Below are 17,887 nucleotides of genomic sequence, written 5' to 3'. Positions count from 1 at the left end.
TTCTAGAAGGCAATTCTCTTATACCAAAACAAAACAAATATATCACTCCGCCTTTGTCTGCATATACTTAATCACAATGGTTTGTATTCTAAGTACAGGGGAAGCTTCAAAGCTGAATGTTCTCAGCTTCTGACTCCTATTCCCTGGAGACAAAGTTGAGCTTAATGGATGGTCAGATGGATTTATAGTGCAATCTTTGTGAGCCATTTGTTGCCTGAAAGCAGGAGAATCAAAGGCTAGACTTCCGGACGGTAACAGGAGAGAGATTAACTAGTTTTTACTCCCTGATTGCAAACTCCTACAGGCTATTTTTTATGTGTTTCACATTGTCTTAAGTCTCTTTTGCCCATTTCAAGTGGAGATTTACAAGCATAAATAGAATTGGTCTTGTTCTATCTTTGGAGACTCATACTTTGACAGGTGTGTATAGAGGAATGTATTTCTCCTGAGATATGATATTCTACCAAATAATTTAGAAGATGAGTTCATCACCAAACACAAACAAAACAGTCAATATGCATATATTCATTGAAATAATATCTTGGAGAAAAGTGCAGTTTAAATGAGCGCAAAGAGACCCAAAAGGCATTTTTGAAAATGTCTATCCCAAGGACAGAACAACAAAATATAATTCCGATTACAACCCACACAGAGAACAGAAATAACAACAGGCATGTACAGGGTAGACAGTGCAGCCTACTACGTCAGCCATAAGGCACCAAAATGTATTAAATAAATTAATAAGGGAATAAATTAATTCATTATTATTATTCTCCGTTTATCTTCACAAGGGTTGCAGAGGTTTTAGAGTCTGTCCCAAGCAACTTTGGCCAGAAGGCTAGCGAAACCCTGAATTGGTGGCCAGCCTATGACAGGGCACAGTGAGACAAACAACCAGTCACATGCACAATCATACCTAGAGACAATTCAGCTAGCCTGTCATCCATATTTTTGGATGAATCAAATGATGAACTCATGACCCCTGGTTTAGAGACATCCCTAAACTGACTTAAAGCTGTGCATCAATTCGAGTCTATACAGCAGTGGCAAATGCACTCAGCAGTGCTTAAACTCCCACGAAGCTAAAACAGCCAAAACAACAAAAAGTTTTAGTCAGTGAAGCTTTATCTCGGTCTTGTAAAGAAATATAGATTGCAAGTGTTATAGCTCACTGTAACTGCTGTCAAGCCAGTATCTCTGCTGATAACACCATCGGTCCACATCTGCAAAAGTATCTATTCCAACATGTCAAGAAAGGCTGAGAGGGCAGCAAATTTGCTGTGCCTCTATTCAAAATGGCAGTTATTTTCATTGTGGACTTCCTAAAAAAAATCTTTTTTGGGCCTGAATGATCTTGAGGCCTCAGCTCAGGCATCAACCAATAACAGACCACAAATGCACAAAGAACCATTAACTTACATCTAAGCATATGGCCCCAGCTTCCATCAAACCTTCACCTATATTACATTTGCAATGTGGCAGACAATGTACAAAGAGAAACCCCACACAAGGACATGGTACACATACTATAAATGCCACATAGGAATTCAGACCGGAATTCCAAACCACAGAGCTGTGAGACGCACAAAACACAAGCTGTTGAATTGAAGAACTAAAGCAGAAAAGTATTTTTGTTTATACTGTAAACATACCTGATCTCCATCCCTCAGCTTTAGGATGCACTCCATGGTGTTAATGGTAATGACAACTGGCTCAGAGCCCAACTTAGTCCAGGGAACGTGAATACGCAGCTCATGGATATGACCACTCATGAATGTAAAAGGAAGCTTTAATTCCTATCAGTGTCAAAATACAGAAAAAGCAAGGTTTGTAAAAACGCATGAGAAAAAAAATACACTACTATCAATCTTAAATTTAAATTTAGCAGTGTTGATAACAACTTTCGGCTCTGTGTTGTATGAAATTCACAAGACATTTGCTTAACAGAAACCTGCACAAAAAAAAATCTTCTAGCCTTTGCATTGCAAAAGGGTCAGGCTAGCAGAAGTCACATTCTGCAAAAAGTACCTGTTCTAGCACATCCAGTTTCAGATCCAACTTGCTGAGCACAACATCTCCACCCCAGAGAGAAAGCTGCAAGTCGGATGGCTTCAGATTCTTAATATACTTGTTCACATAACTCATGAGAAGTGGTGTGACATAGGACTCCAACATCTTGTCCTTTGTCTGTAAACCAGCCAGTAAAGAAAGTAAAATATTGGTATTTAAAAGTACTGTTCCTTCATATTTTTCATGATTTATTTTCTTACAGAAAATTTGAAGTCGTCACAAATAAAAACCCAAGTGAACAGTCATTGATTGCAATAACATTTTATATATAGTGTGTTCCAGAAAAGCAGCAGAAGGTGGTCAACTCCGGTCCTCGATAGCTCCTATGCGGTCGGTCTATTTTAAATGTCTACCTCCACCAACACACCTAAATCAAATAATCGGGATCGGTATGAAGCTTTTGGACAGCTTCCTGATGAATTGATCATTGGTTTCAGGTGTGGTAGAGCTGGGATGTATGGAAAACGGACTGGATGAAGGCTCTCGAGGACCGGAATTGGCCAACCCTGATGTGATCAATTGGCATGGCGTGGTTATGAATGGCTATAATTGAAAAGTATCAGGGCTATCCTCTTTGCTAGCTTTGCTTCACTTTTTGCACACACAACTTTAGTCAAAAGGTTTACATGATCATCGTCAATGCATATTACTTGCGGATCCGCGTGCATTGCTCTATAATAGTTAAGTCTCACATGAAACACACTTGAGTCTATTTAGCATTACATATGGACTGTCATCATTGGAAGAATCATGCGCCGCTACCGCGAGGCACAGTCGCTAAGCTAACTACTTCAAAGAAGTCTTCCTAACTTCCTTTCCACGAAGCAAAAAAGGCAATGAAACGTGGGGAAACAAATATAAATCTCACGTGACTCTATCTGGATTTTTCTGGTTCGATCATGTATGTTTCAAGTGCCGAGTCGTAGCATTATCAGCAGCAAGCGAGAATTGTTCGCCACTGCCGAGGCGACGTCATCAGTAAACATGATTACGACTTCCGCATGTGGGAGGTTGCCTTTACGTGAGCTGGTAAAAGTGTGTTATAATAAATCGTTCATACCAAGTACTGCAGTGCATATTGCACTCTTTTATATATATATATAACAGTGGCGCTCCGTACATTTTCTCGTAGCGCCTTCAACGAATCAATTCACCAATCAAAAACTATTTTATGGCTATAAAACCTTGACTGCAGCTACAGCTGTGACACAAAAAAAATAATCAATGCAGAAAATGGGGTAAGAATCCACTTCATAGCAGCATTTATTGATTAAATAAAAATATTGGAGCTTTTCGACATTACAAATGGGCCAGTGGGGTGATTTCCCAGAGAATAGACAGCGATGGACGTCAATGGTGAAACGGCAGAAATTGTACTAAAATGGAGTGAAATCCACTTCCTATCAGCATTTAGTGATTAAATACAAACACTGGAGCTTTTCACATATCAGAACCGGGCCCAGATTATCATTTCCCCAGGAAAAAGACAGCAATGAATGTTGATACGTCCATATACGTCCATACGAGAAACCGCAAAAATTTCACTGAAATTGCACAGAACCGGGCCCACAATTGAAATATTATTTAGGAATACAGCCATATTTTACTCACCAAAAATCCTTTTTAACTGTACACAATATCCATCCTCCTTTCTTTCTTCCTTCTTTTCTATCGCCATCGAAGATAATGATGAATGCCGAACTTCCTGTCATATTTCTGGGACAGTCCGTCTTAAAAAATGGCTTTAATTCAACACAACAATATATTTTCTTGTCCAGCTCGCTCCAAATAACAGGCTGTAACAGGCTTACTAGCTTTGGAGTTGACCGCCCTTTGTTAATGATGTCAATTTTTTCTGGAAAAGTCCGTCTGGAAAAGAGCTTTGTGAGCAAATCTGCAACCAAATTCATTTGTTTTCCTCCGTCGGCCATTGTGGGTGGAGTTTGCGATCTCTGGCTACCTCACTTTGGTCCGCCTACTAGCCAATCATAGTTGGTGAAAGCGATGACGTATCCTTCCGCCTGCAAAATGGCCTTGGTGTCACCAAATTGAATTCTGATTTAGAGCCTATCCCAGCTGATTCCAGGCCACAGGCAGGGGACAACCTAGTCCGGTGGCCAGCCAATCGCAGGACACAAGGAGACAGACAGCCATATACACTCACACCCATACCTAAAGGCAATTTAAAGTGTCCAATCAGCCTACCATGCATGTTTTTGGAATGTGGGAGGAAACCGGAGTACCCGGAGGAAACCCACGCAGGCCTGGGGAGAACATCCAAACTCCACACAGGTGGACGTGACCTGGATTTGAACCCAGGACTCCAGGGCTTTGAGGCCGACACGCTAACCACTCACTCCACCACACCGTCCATACACACACACACACACACACACACACACATTATTCTTTCCCAGGGATAGGCACCAGCACCCCCACTCCCCTTGCAAGGATAAGCGGAAAATGAATGCCCCCAATTAATTTAAACAGGAAAAACTGCTTGTGAATTCTCATCTTCAGTGCCATGCAATAATAGGGTAAGGCGTCCAATCCATTCCAACAGCGAGAGATGGCACCAATCATCTTCTGCCAACTTCTCCCATTCAAAGTAGATTAGACGTCTATAACCGTCATTGGCAGCTGCTCTGTGAATGAATGCCTAATAAACGGTTAAGGGTTCTATTTTATGGGCTGCCCATATGAAAAACATGCATCGCCTTAGGGGAGAAAAGATGTAATGTACAAAATATGCACATCTTTCTGCATATATAGTACATTATTATCTTTACCTGCAGTTCACTGTGGTTGTGCCATCAGTTCATTTGTGTGGCAGATTGCCATAAAAACAATATCGGATTTCATACCAGTATATCTTAATAACCATCAGGCAAAAATCCCTAATTACACTGCATTATATTTGCGTAAAAAAATGCTGATAGAAGAGACCACTTCAATTAAAATATGGAAGATGAACCAATTACACAAATGAAATTTCGCCGTTTTTGGATTTTTATACATTTTTTTTTATTGGAGGGGTTTTTATAATACGTCGAAAGAAAGTGTCAATTGAGCATTTGTATTCTCAAGTAAATTTAGTTCACACCCATTTGATATCTTTCTTGTTCAAATGATTGTTGAAGAAGTTGTATTATTGCATGTATTATTGCATGCATTACGATAGATAATTTTAAATTGGAATTTGAACCCATCCAAGTAACTACATCAAAAGAATGAACGACTCAAAAAAACACCAATAAGGTCTAGCCTACAGGGCAACGATTGCATGTAGAAAAGCTGAGTTTTAAATCCCCTTGTGGCTGACGTGTGATTCAAAAAAATAGCTTCCAGTGAAGTATAATTACTTTTGACAAATACCGTTTAATTGATTTTCCTAATTTCGGCAAAATAATCACGGGCCTTATGAGTATTCTTTGAAAACAGTAATGAAGCAAAAATGAAAATGACTTTTTTAATAATTTCATCTTAAAAAAAATCTTCATTTATAACACTGAAGTCTTTTCTGTTCTATACACATTGGATATTCATAACAAACATATCCCCAATCATGTTAATACAGAGCTGCACTATTTTAATTAGCACTGAAAATGTTTTCATTGCTATTACTATTACGATTTTGGTTTTTAAACTAGAAATATCGCTGATATAAATATATATATATATATATATATATATATATATATATATATATATATATATATATATATATATATATATATATATATATATATATATATATATATATATATATATATATATATATATATATATATATATATATATATATATATATATATATATATATATATATATATATATATATATATATATATATATATATATATATATATATATATATATATATATATATATATATATATATATATATATATATATATATATATATATATATATATTATTTTTAATTAATTTTCTCACCTTATCTTAAAAGACCAACAAATATTCCTGCAATTACTTACTCTATGGGGTGAAAAGCAGATTTAGATGTGTTTGTCCGAGGACGTCATGACACACCAGGCTTCAAGGCCTCTAAATAAATGGGTTGGCGTTGGGACCATATAAAGATGACCATGACGTATCATTTTCCAACGTTGGTGAAGATCAATATTTAAAATCATACAACTCAAAGGTAAGTTGGATGCATCTAAATATATAGTGCTCAAAAGTCGTGCCTCTCTTATATTTAAAAGTGTCTATTTATTTCTAATTTTCTCAGCATTTTAAATGAATATATAGTTGCAGCCAATATCAGTTTTTTTCTTATTAGTATTTCCAGCTTTTGGTTAACTTGCATTTTTTTTATTAAACATGCTGTCGTGTTGGTATTTTAATAGTCCAATGCATCGATCCATGTGTTTTTCAGGTTAATGCCACTATCTGGGGTAAAATGTGCTAATGTGCAAAATGGTTACCAGGCAGAATTAATCAATTATAGCATTTATATGTGATCAATTTGGGGTTGAGTGGTTGAATTTTCTTGTGATTATTATTTATGATCTAATAAAAACAGACATGGCGCACTTATTTTGCCTTGTAAATTCATCCAACGCATTGAAGTGATTAAAAAGGGGTAAAATTTAAACAATAAAATGGATGAGCACGTTTAGGTTCATGAATCGAAGCTTTAGATGATAAAAAAAATAATAGCAAACAATTTATATATTGGAAATATTTATTACTAAAATACAATTTAACACACGTTTTTATAACAACTTTATCATTTGAATGCCAGAAATTACATTTTTTCTATGTACAAGGTCTTGATATTTACACGGTAGTGTACAATATGGTGTGCAATCAAGTCATGTGCTTGTAGTGTCCTCATTTAGATATTGTCCATGCACACACAAAAATGCTGACTTCTCTTCTTGTTTCCTCTCAATGTCATTTTTTTTTCTGATGTTTATTTTATGAATTTCTGTCCAGGCCTAGAAGTCCCGATGCGGGCTGTGCGTCAAACTGTGCCGTCGCAAGTCACAGTTGCGCCGAAACACCTTTCCGCAGCGGCCACAGCTGTAGGGCTTGATGTCTGTATGGGTGAGAAGGTGAGTTTTCAGGTTACTTCTTTGATTAAAGGTTCTTCCGCATGTGGGGCATTTGTGGGGAGACTCCTGTTTAGATTTAAAGCAAGCAAATGATTATTCCTTTCAATTTTAATAGAACTGTGATGATTGATATTGTTCCAAATTTATAACGTATGTGGATTTGTCACGTTATATAGATTTAGCACTATGACTGAGTCCCCACGCATGCACTTGGCAACGAATCAATGTTCATAAAAGTTGTTTGTGAATATTTTTTTTTTGGGGGGGGGGGGGGGGGTGATATGGACATCTCACCTGCATGTGCAAGGTTTTGTGTACTGCAAGTGTTCGAGACTGGCAAAATCCCTTCCCACACTCTTGACATTTGAATGGCTTTTCCTTGGAGTGAATATATCTATAAAAAAATGGAGAGAGGAAAATAAATAAATCAATACATTAAAAAAAATGCATACATAAAGCAATGACTAAATAAATAATTGAATAAATACATAAATCGATAACGAAATAAATAAATAGATAACTAAATAAAACTAAATAAATGAAGAAATAAATTAAAAAAAAGAAAGACATAAACACATAAATAGATTAAAAAATAACTATATAAAAAATAACTACATTAAAAAAATAACTACATAAATAAATAAATGTGTCCTGTTAGTTGAGTCGCAGACACGTGAAATATATATATTTTTTAAAAGCATGAATAGGTTAGCCATTTGTCATCTCTAATAATGGAAAGTCTGAATTTAGTGCTCGAAAGTGGTTCTGAAAGCCGTTTTGAGCCGCGATCATGACTTCATGTATACTTCGCGTCAGTGTTATTGCAGAATGAGTAAAGTGGAAGGGTCGGGCCTTACCTATGATCTCTGAGGTGGTCCTGCCTTCTGAAGGCCTTGTGGCAAATGTCACACGTGTACGGGCGCTCGTCAGTGTGGGTCCTTTCGTGGATGAGGAGATTGTAGGACTTGGTGAAATGCCGACCGCAGAACTTGCAAATAAATTCCTTTTTAGTCTTGGACGGGAGCCTGCCCCGAGTGGGTTTTCTGTCAGGGGACAGCTTGTTCAACTCGGTTATGGTTCCCCCTAGTCCCGACGCCAGTTTGGCCAAATCCGCAGCCTTCGGCGGGTCCTCCTGTGTTGCGGCCAGGGCCAGATTGGCGAAATCAAACCTCGGCCTGTCCTTGTGCAGCAAAGGCACAACGCCGTGCGTGACGGAGGCTTGTTTTGGATGGAAGAGCTGCGCGGCGGTGGTGAAGGGCAACGCCGGGAATGGAATCCTGGGGTCCATCAAACCCTGGGCGGCTGCCATTTCTGTGATAGTCGATCGCAGTCCTTGGATGTGCGGGTAGCCAAGAGTCCAATGGTTCATGTGCATCGTGTGCACCGCGCTCAAGCCGTACAGTCCCTGCAGCTGCTCAGCCGGGAAAGTGTTGACGGCCTGCAGGAAGGAGTAGTTAGTAAGCTGCAAGGGTGGGTGCAGGGGGATCGGAGCGTGCAGGGCTTTGCTCCCCATCGCGGCTCACGCTTGTGCACAGGACACGCCGACAACCCCTTGGAAAAAAAAAGCAAAGAAAAAAATAAAAAACAAAAATAAATCCAAACAAAAAAAAACACAACAACTATTAATAGACAAAAAAAGTCATTCAAAAAGTGGCATACGTCATTTGGCCAAGTAAGACACAATTGGGATACTCTAAAGAGGAATATATGGAAAAAAAGTTTTGTTGTAAACACAAGTGTGAGTAAAAGTTAGTATTAATAAATTATTAATGTTTTAACATCTTACAAAAAATACACATGTACTCCAAATGTTTAAACTATTTACAGCATTTTTAAGTGAAAGATTCATGTATTAATCAGCATGTATGTAGCATTTATTTCTTTAAAAAAACACACTTATCGACCTAATTTTGGGAAAATATTCACTGTATTTGACAAGTTTTGCAGAAAATGTATGTTTGGTCAAATGTGAAAAAATGAATATTAACACAAAGTGTGAGCCATGATAAAACAGATTATATTTTTATACGTCTTCAGTAATTACTAGTGAATTATATGTGCTGTAAGGGTAGTTTGTGATTTAAATAACAATTTTAGAGTGCAATTGATTTCTATGGCCGATCATTTCAGCATTAAGATACCGAACTAACGTTACGATAATTTACATTTGAAAAAAGACGGAACAATCTACCACGAATTGTAATTTTCTTTGGAACAGTTTGTCAAAAACTGACGATTATACTTCCACGTTAGAAAAATGGAAAATAACAACTTTGATTTCTGCTGTTTAATTATCCCTTTGGGAAATATATTCTTTTATAAAACATTCCTAATGAAACCCCCACACACACAATTAAAATTCTCTAGCCAAGCATTTTGCTTACAATGTAATATTTGTCAGCAGCACGATTAATAAAAGCCTATTTTGAAATCAGTGCCACCACCAGAGTAGTCTTTGAATTTAATCTCGTTTAGGGTCTCTCCCCTCAGATAGGATGGGGTTAAATATAATGTTGCACAGGTGCAGCTTGAATCACTATACAGACACTTGTTTCTTTGGCATAGCCATAACAAGTTCCCCTAACCTTTGGACTTTATGTATGCTACACTTTGACAGTTTGCCTGCACGCTTCCATGTACACGTTCCGGCGCTAAGTTTGATTTTTTTTCTTTTAAATGGCTGCAAAATGCATCTATTACGCGGATAATAATAATAAAAAAGGCTATAATAAGTTCTCATCTCTTCAATTCTCATCAAGATATGCCTATCATCCTTATATGTATAGTTTTAGTTCCTGCAAATATGACAAGTGTTGCTTATAATTCCATGCTCCTTTCCCACACGTGCAAAAAGTATTTGGAGTGACAGAAGGGTTATTAAAGAAGGAGAGTTTGAGTGGCGTGTGTCAGATGATACTCTTCCAAACAGACTCTTACCTCAATAAATAGCTGTCAAAATCCTGCGGTATGCCAGTAATCCACAGTAACTATAGAAGCGACTATAAGTTTTCCAAACTCCAAGTCCATGAAACGTTCACAGCCATGCAGCTAAGCGCGATGCCTCGGACTTTTATACACTCGTCAAGTGTGTATAGTGGATCTGGAAGACAAGTAACAGCACTGTGGGATTCCCGTCCGAAGCTGAGGCTGTAAGTGTGCGTAACGCGCACCGATTCTTCACTTTTTAGGGCTCCTGCAAGGGCTCGTTTTGCCCGCCTCCGACACGCCCCCCTTTTTTTTCTCTATCATTAATTCCAATGTTCCTCCTCTGTTTATTTGTGTTTGGATAGCAACTAGAGCTGCAGATCCCAATGCAGAAACAACTACACCTCGTAAGATCGTTCTTAAAATACACCTTATGGAGAAGGATGATGATTTTAAAATCATGGAGCGCATCCCCAATTACACGTGTCTTTTGTTCTTGTCTTTGGATATTGGACTTTTTTTGGAGGGGTTTTCTAAAAAAGAAAAAAAAAAAGAAAGAAATACAGGTTGCAAATGGACCACCCGGAAATTTGTTATTTCATTCGGGTATGAGTAAAACATTTTAGATATGAATAAAATCATCCGAGCCATTATTTTATCATATTTAAATACACACATCTGTCATTAATAGTTCCTCCCCAAATTCGTCGCCTTCTTATAGTCACGCAGTACACAGAATTCTATTCTTTTGATATTGTTCAATTTCTTTGTGAGATATTTACAACGAATACACACAAAAAGAAGGCCAAGATACACAAATTTAGAAAAAAATGGCGTAGAGAGCAGTACTATATGTCTAATAATTAAAAAAAACACACAATTGAAATATTTTTTTTAATCAATCTATAATTAAATTACTCAGTCTAATTTTTGGATAAAGCAGGTGGAATTCATTCTTCAGAGTGTATCAAATCAGTTTCATGCACATAAAGTGACGATACTTATGTCGTCCGGTTTAACTCTTTGAAATCTTAAAAATAAAATGTTTTTCATAAGTTTCATGATGAGATCAAATGAATTTAAAATGATGTAAAATATAATAATTATTATTATTATTAACAACACCAACAAGCAATAATCAATAATTATAAAACAAAACAATAATAAAATTATAATAGTCATAATAATAATTAATTCATTCATTCATTCAAGTTATTAATTTGCTGCTTGTGCAGCGTCGAAACGTGGGTACAGTCCACGAATCTGCAGCGACACCTATTGACAATAAAGCATAACGACATGCTCTCATTTGGTCGTGTCTTTGAGCAAAACTTGATCTAGAATTCCATAACAAGCCAAAAGAGAAATAAGAATACAAAATTATTAAATTGAATGATGCAAAAAATGAATATATGAATACATAAAAGAGGTATCTGCTTATTTCAGATTTCAGCCAAAGATAAGACAATAATGGATCATTACATGAGGCTGAACATTTTTCAAAACGTGTAATATTGAGAGTGCTGTTTGTTCATTGTGAAGGAAAATCACATTTCAAACAGTAGCACAAGTGAAACACTTTAAACTGCTCTTTTTTTCTGGGCTGCAAAACATGTGCAAAACATTTCTTTCAAACAAAGTACTTGCCGTTTCCACTCAAGTTGCTCAGACGTCTCTAGTATCAACGTTAGTTATTTTAATTTAATCTGACCCAATTAATTTGTTTCAAGTACATTATTTCATTCATTGTCAACAAACTTGAACATGTTTACAATATATTCCAACATTATCATCCAGTCTCTTATCTCAAGATATACATTTGATATTTTTATCATTTTGTCCATTGCTTTTAGATCTTTGTATTCTTAATTAGCTTTAAGGTTTGCCGTAATGTATATTTTAAAAGGATGTGTCAGTGACATTTACATAAGAATGCATCAATATGTATAATCTACATAACTGCATTTTCTTATGCACTGTGCAATTGAAAAAGGAAAACTTTTTTAGATGCTGTTTCCGTTTCTAGAATTTACACACTGGGCAATTTAAACCTACAATTAATTCCTGCTTGGTGCCCATCGTTAGCTGGGATAGGTTCCAGCACCCCCAGCGACCCTTTTGAGCAAAGTAGTTTGAGAAATTAATTAATGGAATCCTAAATTGCTATGTTTATGATTGAAGAGTTCACCATTTTGGATACATTCCACTCACGATGCTGTTTACGGAATTATACAAGATTGCCTCCTGTTGGTTAACAACCCAACTACAATTACCCACTTTTACTGCTGGATGTACACACCAGTCACAACACAGTGGTAATTTGTAAAATTATATGAGAAACGGGCCCGGTGGATGAGTGGTTAGCGCGTCGGCCTCACAACTCTGGATCCTGGGTTCAAATCCAGGTCGGTCCACCTGCGTGGAGTTTGCATCTTCTCCCCAGGGCTGTGTGGGTTTTCTCTGGGTACTCCAGTTTCCACCCCACATTCCAAAGACATAGATGGCAGGTTGATTAGAAACTCTAAATTCCCCTTAGATTTGGGTGTGGGCATGAATGGTAGTTTGTCTGCTCTCCGATTGGCTGGCCACCGATTTAGGTTGTCCCCCGCCTCTGGCCCGGATTCAGATGGGATAGGCTCCAGCACCCCCGTGAGCCTAGTGAGGATAAAGCAGTTCAAAAAATGAATGAATGATATTGAGAAAAGATATAAAAGAGCTAAAAAAGTCTTCAAAATATTCTGGCTTCAAGATCAATGGTCAGTTTTGGGTGACACTGAAAGATTTAACAATATGCGGTTGTTGGGTGGCAGCACAGAGTGTGTGTGTGTGTGTGTGTGTGTGTGTAAAAAAAATGTTTTGGTCTTCTGTTGATCCCTTTTCCATCTGCTGTCCATTGCCACTTTCTTCACTGGCCTCCTGTCATCTGTTAAACAGCACCCACCATCTTTGCGTGACCAAATGCCGTTTACTCCATGGCATGTCATCCATGTGGCCAAAGAGGCATAGTAAAGAAACCCATGATATCGTGCTCTTTTAACAAATAAAACCCATCAGTTAATATCGCTGGAGCTCAGCACTGAATGCCATTTGTCAGCAAATAGCTTCCCTTGAGCTTCTGTAAAGCTTCATGCCGTGAATATGACAGATTCTTTTGTTTGTTTTCTGGTTCATCTGGTGGCAAGAGTACTAAATACGCAGTAAACAGATAAAGCAAATGGATATTTCTATTTCTAGGAATGTGAGTGCTACACTGATGAAACATCTTTCCTTTCTAGTCCTGCTTGATGGTGATGTGATTGGGCGTACGAATGGTCTCTCTATGTGCCCTACGGCTAACTGGCGACCAGTCGAGGGTGTAATCTGGCTTTCATTTAATGTGCACAGGGATGAGCTTCAGCAACCCCCGCAACCCTTATGTCAATACGCGGTAGGGACGATCAATGAATGATTGGTGCTAGCGTTGAGTTTATTATTATTCATTGAGTATACAATAATACATATCTGCCATGTATCCCACCGATTACTGTACAGAAAAGTAAATTCCAATATGTTACATTCATCATTTAGAAGTCACTGTCCTTTACTTTATTAGGTTTTTCAGTTGTGGTTTTGTTGACCCCAAGGTATTGAATCCAAGGGTATTCCCTACAACTCTCACTGGTAAAGTGACGGATAATAAAACAGCTGCACCTGTTTCCTGGCCATGCTGGAGTGTTCTTACAACCATGATGAGAAGACATTAACAAAGTTTCTGCAACATGCTTGTATAAATCAACAGTGAGCTAGCCTGTGTCATCCTGTCTATCAGAATGCCATTTTTAAAAGGTCCCAGTGTCCACGGTATTTAATACTTACCTGCAAGAATGGAATAACGGCCAGAATGGAGAGATGAAACCAGGGATGGAAAGCTTTGCATAGTACATGGGTGGACAGGAAAAAGGCTGGATTGAGAATGAAATGAAAAAATGGAAGAACTTTGGAATGGAAGGAGAGAGAGAGACATTTGTGGAAGCATTGGAACTATGGAGAGAGCCAATATGAGCTGGAAATAGGCTAAAGTGAGGAATGGAGAAGTAAAGTAACAACAATCCAGACTATTTGTGGAAGCATTCCTTTATATAATTCATTTGTTAATTATGTTTGACTGAATATTGCAGTTGCCCTATTTTTCCGCATCAACAATCTTGTTTGTGTTCATTAATTTTTTTAAATTATTTCCCTGCATTATTTCCTCTTTGTCATGTGCCATATGTGTTTCCATGACAAAACCAGGTTTAATTCCTTCCCAAAATTCATGCAGATTTTGACACTTTTTTAAAGAAATACCAAAGGCTGTAAGTGATTAATGGGAAAACTACTGAGCAGGCAAGTAAAACTTTGTCAGGTTTCCTTTCAGATAGGCATAGGAAAAATGACAATTAAAAAATTCTTTACTTTTTTGACTACGAGATGCACATCAGGCATTGATAAATTACTGTCATAAAACTAAGAAAAGGCAATTGTCTTTTGAAAAGCTAAAAATATCAGTTCAGCATTGCAGAGTTTCTCTCCATCAGTTTGAAAAAAAAACAAAAAACATTTTAATGACATCTGTTGCTGATGAATTACTGATTCATTCTTGTTTGTTTTATCGGTGCTCATGTCTCTACGTTTGAATTGAAACACATGAAAAATAGATGGCAAAATGCTTCCATACACCAACACACATAGTCACACACTAAATAAATGTTAATCTACAGGTGCAGTCTTTAGGGAGGTTGTGTTTCCCTCTCATCAGTCACATATAATCACTTCCCCTCCAGGCTACTAAATCACTGTTTTCACTAATGCATTTATAGAATACACACTCACTACCTATAACCAGTGGAAAGTTGGCTACCACGCGGAGAACATTATGAGCTTCTGCATCTATAGAGTCACACAGCTAATATAGTCAACTCACAGACGGGAAATATTGTTTTATAAAAGTCTACTTGTTTCTGAAATGCATTTGTGCCTTTAATAGGGGGTTTTAAGCTGTTTACGACACATAGGTGAGAGTGAAGTTATTGGTCCCTGGGGGACTTCTGGGCAGCTGAACATATTGGCTGGTCGCTCGGCTGCACCAAGCGTGTCCCGGGGAGGTCCAAATGACCTGTTTTATACCAACACAGGCGCGTTGTCATAAAATTAAGGGAAGTGGAGTCACAACTTCAGTATTTGTTTGAAGTGGGTGGAAAAGGTCCCCCTGTGGCAAAAACCTGCAAGTGTTATGGGCTGCTCTGTTTGAAATACACCAAAAATACAGGTTATTTTGTATTTACATGACACCGTGGCTGGGTTCTTTTGGAGTACTTCTTAAAGCACATTCCTTTCTTGTTAGATGCAAATACCTACCCGCAACTCTCACCAGAGTTTAGCATTCGAGTTAGCAGATATGTGTGATGTCAAATACGTCATGTGACAGATGACATAAAAAGGAAAATTATAGGCACACGTGCGGAATTGATACTTTAGAAAACCATGAACATTGCCATTGGAGAGACAAACAGCTTTCTCTACATGAGTGGTGTGCGTCACATGGATTGTGTAAGAGCGTTCCACGGTTATGTTCGATGAACATTTAAGAGGCCCTGGGGTCGATCTGCAAAGCACATAATCTTTGTCAAAGAGTTCTTGCAAGATGAACACTATTGCTTTATTATTAAACACCTCAAAATGGGTCTCCAGTTGGTAGAGGCCCTGCATATCCGCCCCTGCCTGCCATTTGGATATCAAATTATAAAATATGTCAGGAATCAATTTATTCCTAAGGAGAATGGGAACTACATCATTCAAAAAGAGTACATTTTGAAAGGGAAATCTTAAGCACTCTTTTAATGTGCAAATGTGTGTCATATCATTCATTTCAATCATCTTTCAAATATTTTAAGCCCTTTTTTATACACTTGTGGGGTTTGTCTCTATTATGACTGTACTAAAAAGGACATTTTCTGGCAGTCTGCTTTAGATTGGAAATCACAAGTGAGAATACATATAAATGAGATAACATTAAAGTCACACATGTTGTAGGAATATTGATGTGAAGTGGAAGAATAGGGATTCTGGCTCTCAAATTTCTATACAACACTCTACAGGTTTCTATGGACTCTTTCCACATCTTTGAGAAAATTTATACAATAAAAGTCGCAGTTATCAATCCTTCAGGTTTCATAAAATTGTCCAAGCTCTTATGATGATATATCACTGGGTTTAACATGGGAAATCGTTTCAGGTAATGTGATAATAGTTCCATTTTAAAGCATAGATAACCAAAAGCAGTACATTAGTTCCCTTTTTGGGCAATGGAAATTTAAATCATTATTAAAGACAAGAAGGAATAGCCCAATGTCCGACGAATTGAAATAAATGTGACATAGGGTAACTGTATATTTTATTACCAGTACAATATTGTAGTGTCTGATTTTTATTGCATGAATTCATTAATTTTCTGAACTGCTGATCCTCACAATGGTTGTGACGCATTCCAGAGCCTTTCCCTGCTGAGTATCCGGTAGCCACCCAATCAGAAGGCACAAGGAGATGGACAACCATTCATGCTCACACTCATACCTACGGAAAATTAGTGTTCTCCCAGCCTACTCTGCATGGTTTTGGGATATGGTAGGAAGTACCCCCGGAGAAAAACCTACTCAAGACCCACCTTTGGAATTCCCTCTGATCTAAATTAGACAGGGATGCAAGTAGGTATTTAGAGTTATGAGCATAGGAACAAATTAAACAGTATCTCAAGGCACTACACTATAACGCCATGATTACACAATCATAAAGTTTAGTATTTCTCTAGTGGACCAGTGACAAATGGCTTCCGGAACGGTATCGGTTCGCGGGCCAGTGGTTGTGGACCCCTGGTCTGAGTGGCTGTTCTGAGTGAAAACTTAATGGAACAATGCATCTAATTTTGTGAATTAGACACAAAAAATATGAGGAGAGGCACGACTGATAAAAAAAAAAGTCATAACATTTTAACAAGCAAGCATGAAATTCAGTGTTTTAATTGTCTTTGCAGTTTCCTTTTGTATTATTATTTTTTTTTTTTTGAAGCTCTAATCTTCTTGGAATATTCATTTGATGATGTTTGGAAACAGCAAGGCAAACATATGCTGTCAAAAAAGTACTGGAAGAAGGAAGCAGATACAAATGCTCCTTATTAATGCTCAACCACAGGCTTGCAACCCAAGGAGTCCAACTTTTTATTTATGATTGCGACGCTGAATATCTGTTGATCTTTGTCATTTTTACCATCTGGACTCTTTCATTTCATCTCTGGAACTTAAAAGGCTTACATTGTTGCAAATCTTGTACACACCACAAAAATCAACTTCAAGATGCGATACTGCAAAAGGGCCACCAAAATTGCAGCCGTTGTTTCGTGCTGACTTGACTAAAGTGATTATTCCTATTATCTTTTAGAAATAATTCTTTTTTATGACACTCTCTTACAACAGCGTGCTTTGACATTCCAAAGCTGTCTTTGGCTTTAAGCATAGCACTCCATTTGCAGGGTCTACTTTTAGAGTTGTTTGGCTATTGTCTAGTCACATTGTTCATGCAAATAGTAAGTACATGAAGAAAATATGAAGATTATCAATTAAGATAAATCACATGAGATGTACACCGTTGACTTGTAGAAAAAGTGGCTAAGCTGGAATTCACTAAAGCCAAAATACACAATAAATTACTAAATGAATTACTTTTTGAATAGCAGTGTTTGGTAAAGTCCCCAAGCACCGGGCCGGGTACCGGTTCCGGTCCGAGAGCCATCTGGT

The 17,887-nt window shown here is 37.5% G+C and overlaps 2 protein-coding genes across 12 annotated transcripts in view; both read right to left on the bottom strand.

The window, feature by feature from the left end:
- The window catches only part of vps13b (vacuolar protein sorting 13 homolog B), a 197,146-nt gene extending 193,355 nt beyond the window's left edge, over positions 1-3,791 (bottom strand). For 6 of the 9 annotated variants that reach the window (XR_013326843.1, XM_077720538.1, XM_077720535.1 and 3 more), the window contains exons 1-3: positions 2,939-3,048; positions 2,029-2,187; positions 1,653-1,796 (exon numbers count right to left, since the gene is read on the bottom strand). Coding sequence is in view for 7 of the 9 variants with exons in the window: in XM_077720538.1 (XP_077576664.1) it covers positions 1,653-1,796; positions 2,029-2,175 (291 nt within the window). In the remaining 2 variants the exon portion in view is untranslated. Of the gene's footprint in view, positions 1-1,652; positions 1,797-2,028; positions 2,188-2,270; positions 2,862-2,938; positions 3,049-3,681 lie in introns of those variants that run through there. The other 3 variants (XM_077720537.1, XM_077720536.1, XM_077720539.1) reach the window with 3 other exon arrangements.
- A 3,006-nt stretch (positions 3,792-6,797) lies between these two features.
- Positions 6,798-10,295, bottom strand: osr2 (odd-skipped related transciption factor 2). Of its 3 annotated transcripts, none has more exons than XM_077720940.1 (4): positions 10,092-10,295; positions 8,012-8,705; positions 7,449-7,548; positions 6,798-7,220 (listed from the first exon to the last, which is right to left on the bottom strand). In XM_077720940.1, the coding sequence occupies exons 2-4, from the start codon at positions 8,665-8,667 to the stop codon at positions 7,038-7,040; spliced, it is 939 nt and encodes a 312-aa protein (XP_077577066.1). In that variant the 5' UTR covers positions 8,668-8,705; positions 10,092-10,295; the 3' UTR covers positions 6,798-7,037. The 3 variants fall into 3 exon arrangements, with proteins under 3 accessions (XP_077577066.1, XP_077577067.1, XP_077577068.1); XM_077720941.1 differs by having other exon boundaries at positions 6,798-7,138; XM_077720942.1 differs by having other exon boundaries at positions 8,012-8,592.
- Between the last annotated feature and the right edge of the window lie 7,592 nt (positions 10,296-17,887).

The sequence above is a fragment of the Stigmatopora nigra genome, chromosome 7, assembly GCF_051989575.1.
Source record: "Stigmatopora nigra isolate UIUO_SnigA chromosome 7, RoL_Snig_1.1, whole genome shotgun sequence".
NCBI lineage: Eukaryota > Metazoa > Chordata > Actinopteri > Syngnathiformes > Syngnathidae > Stigmatopora > Stigmatopora nigra.
The sequence above is the reverse complement of the archived record's forward strand: the minus strand, read 5'-3'. Positions and strand labels throughout refer to the sequence as shown.

Coding starts and splice junctions, on each gene's coding strand:
- osr2 (XM_077720940.1), bottom strand. CDS start 8,667: ATGGGGAGCAAAGCCCTGCACGCTCCGATCCCCCTGCACCCACCCTTG. Junction 7,549..8,011: donor GACCACCTCAGAGATCATAG/GTAAGGCCCGAC, acceptor ATTTTTTTATAG/ATATATTCACTCCAAGGAAA. Junction 7,221..7,448: donor ACAAAACCTTGCACATGCAG/GTGAGATGTCCA, acceptor AAATCTAAACAG/GAGTCTCCCCACAAATGCCC.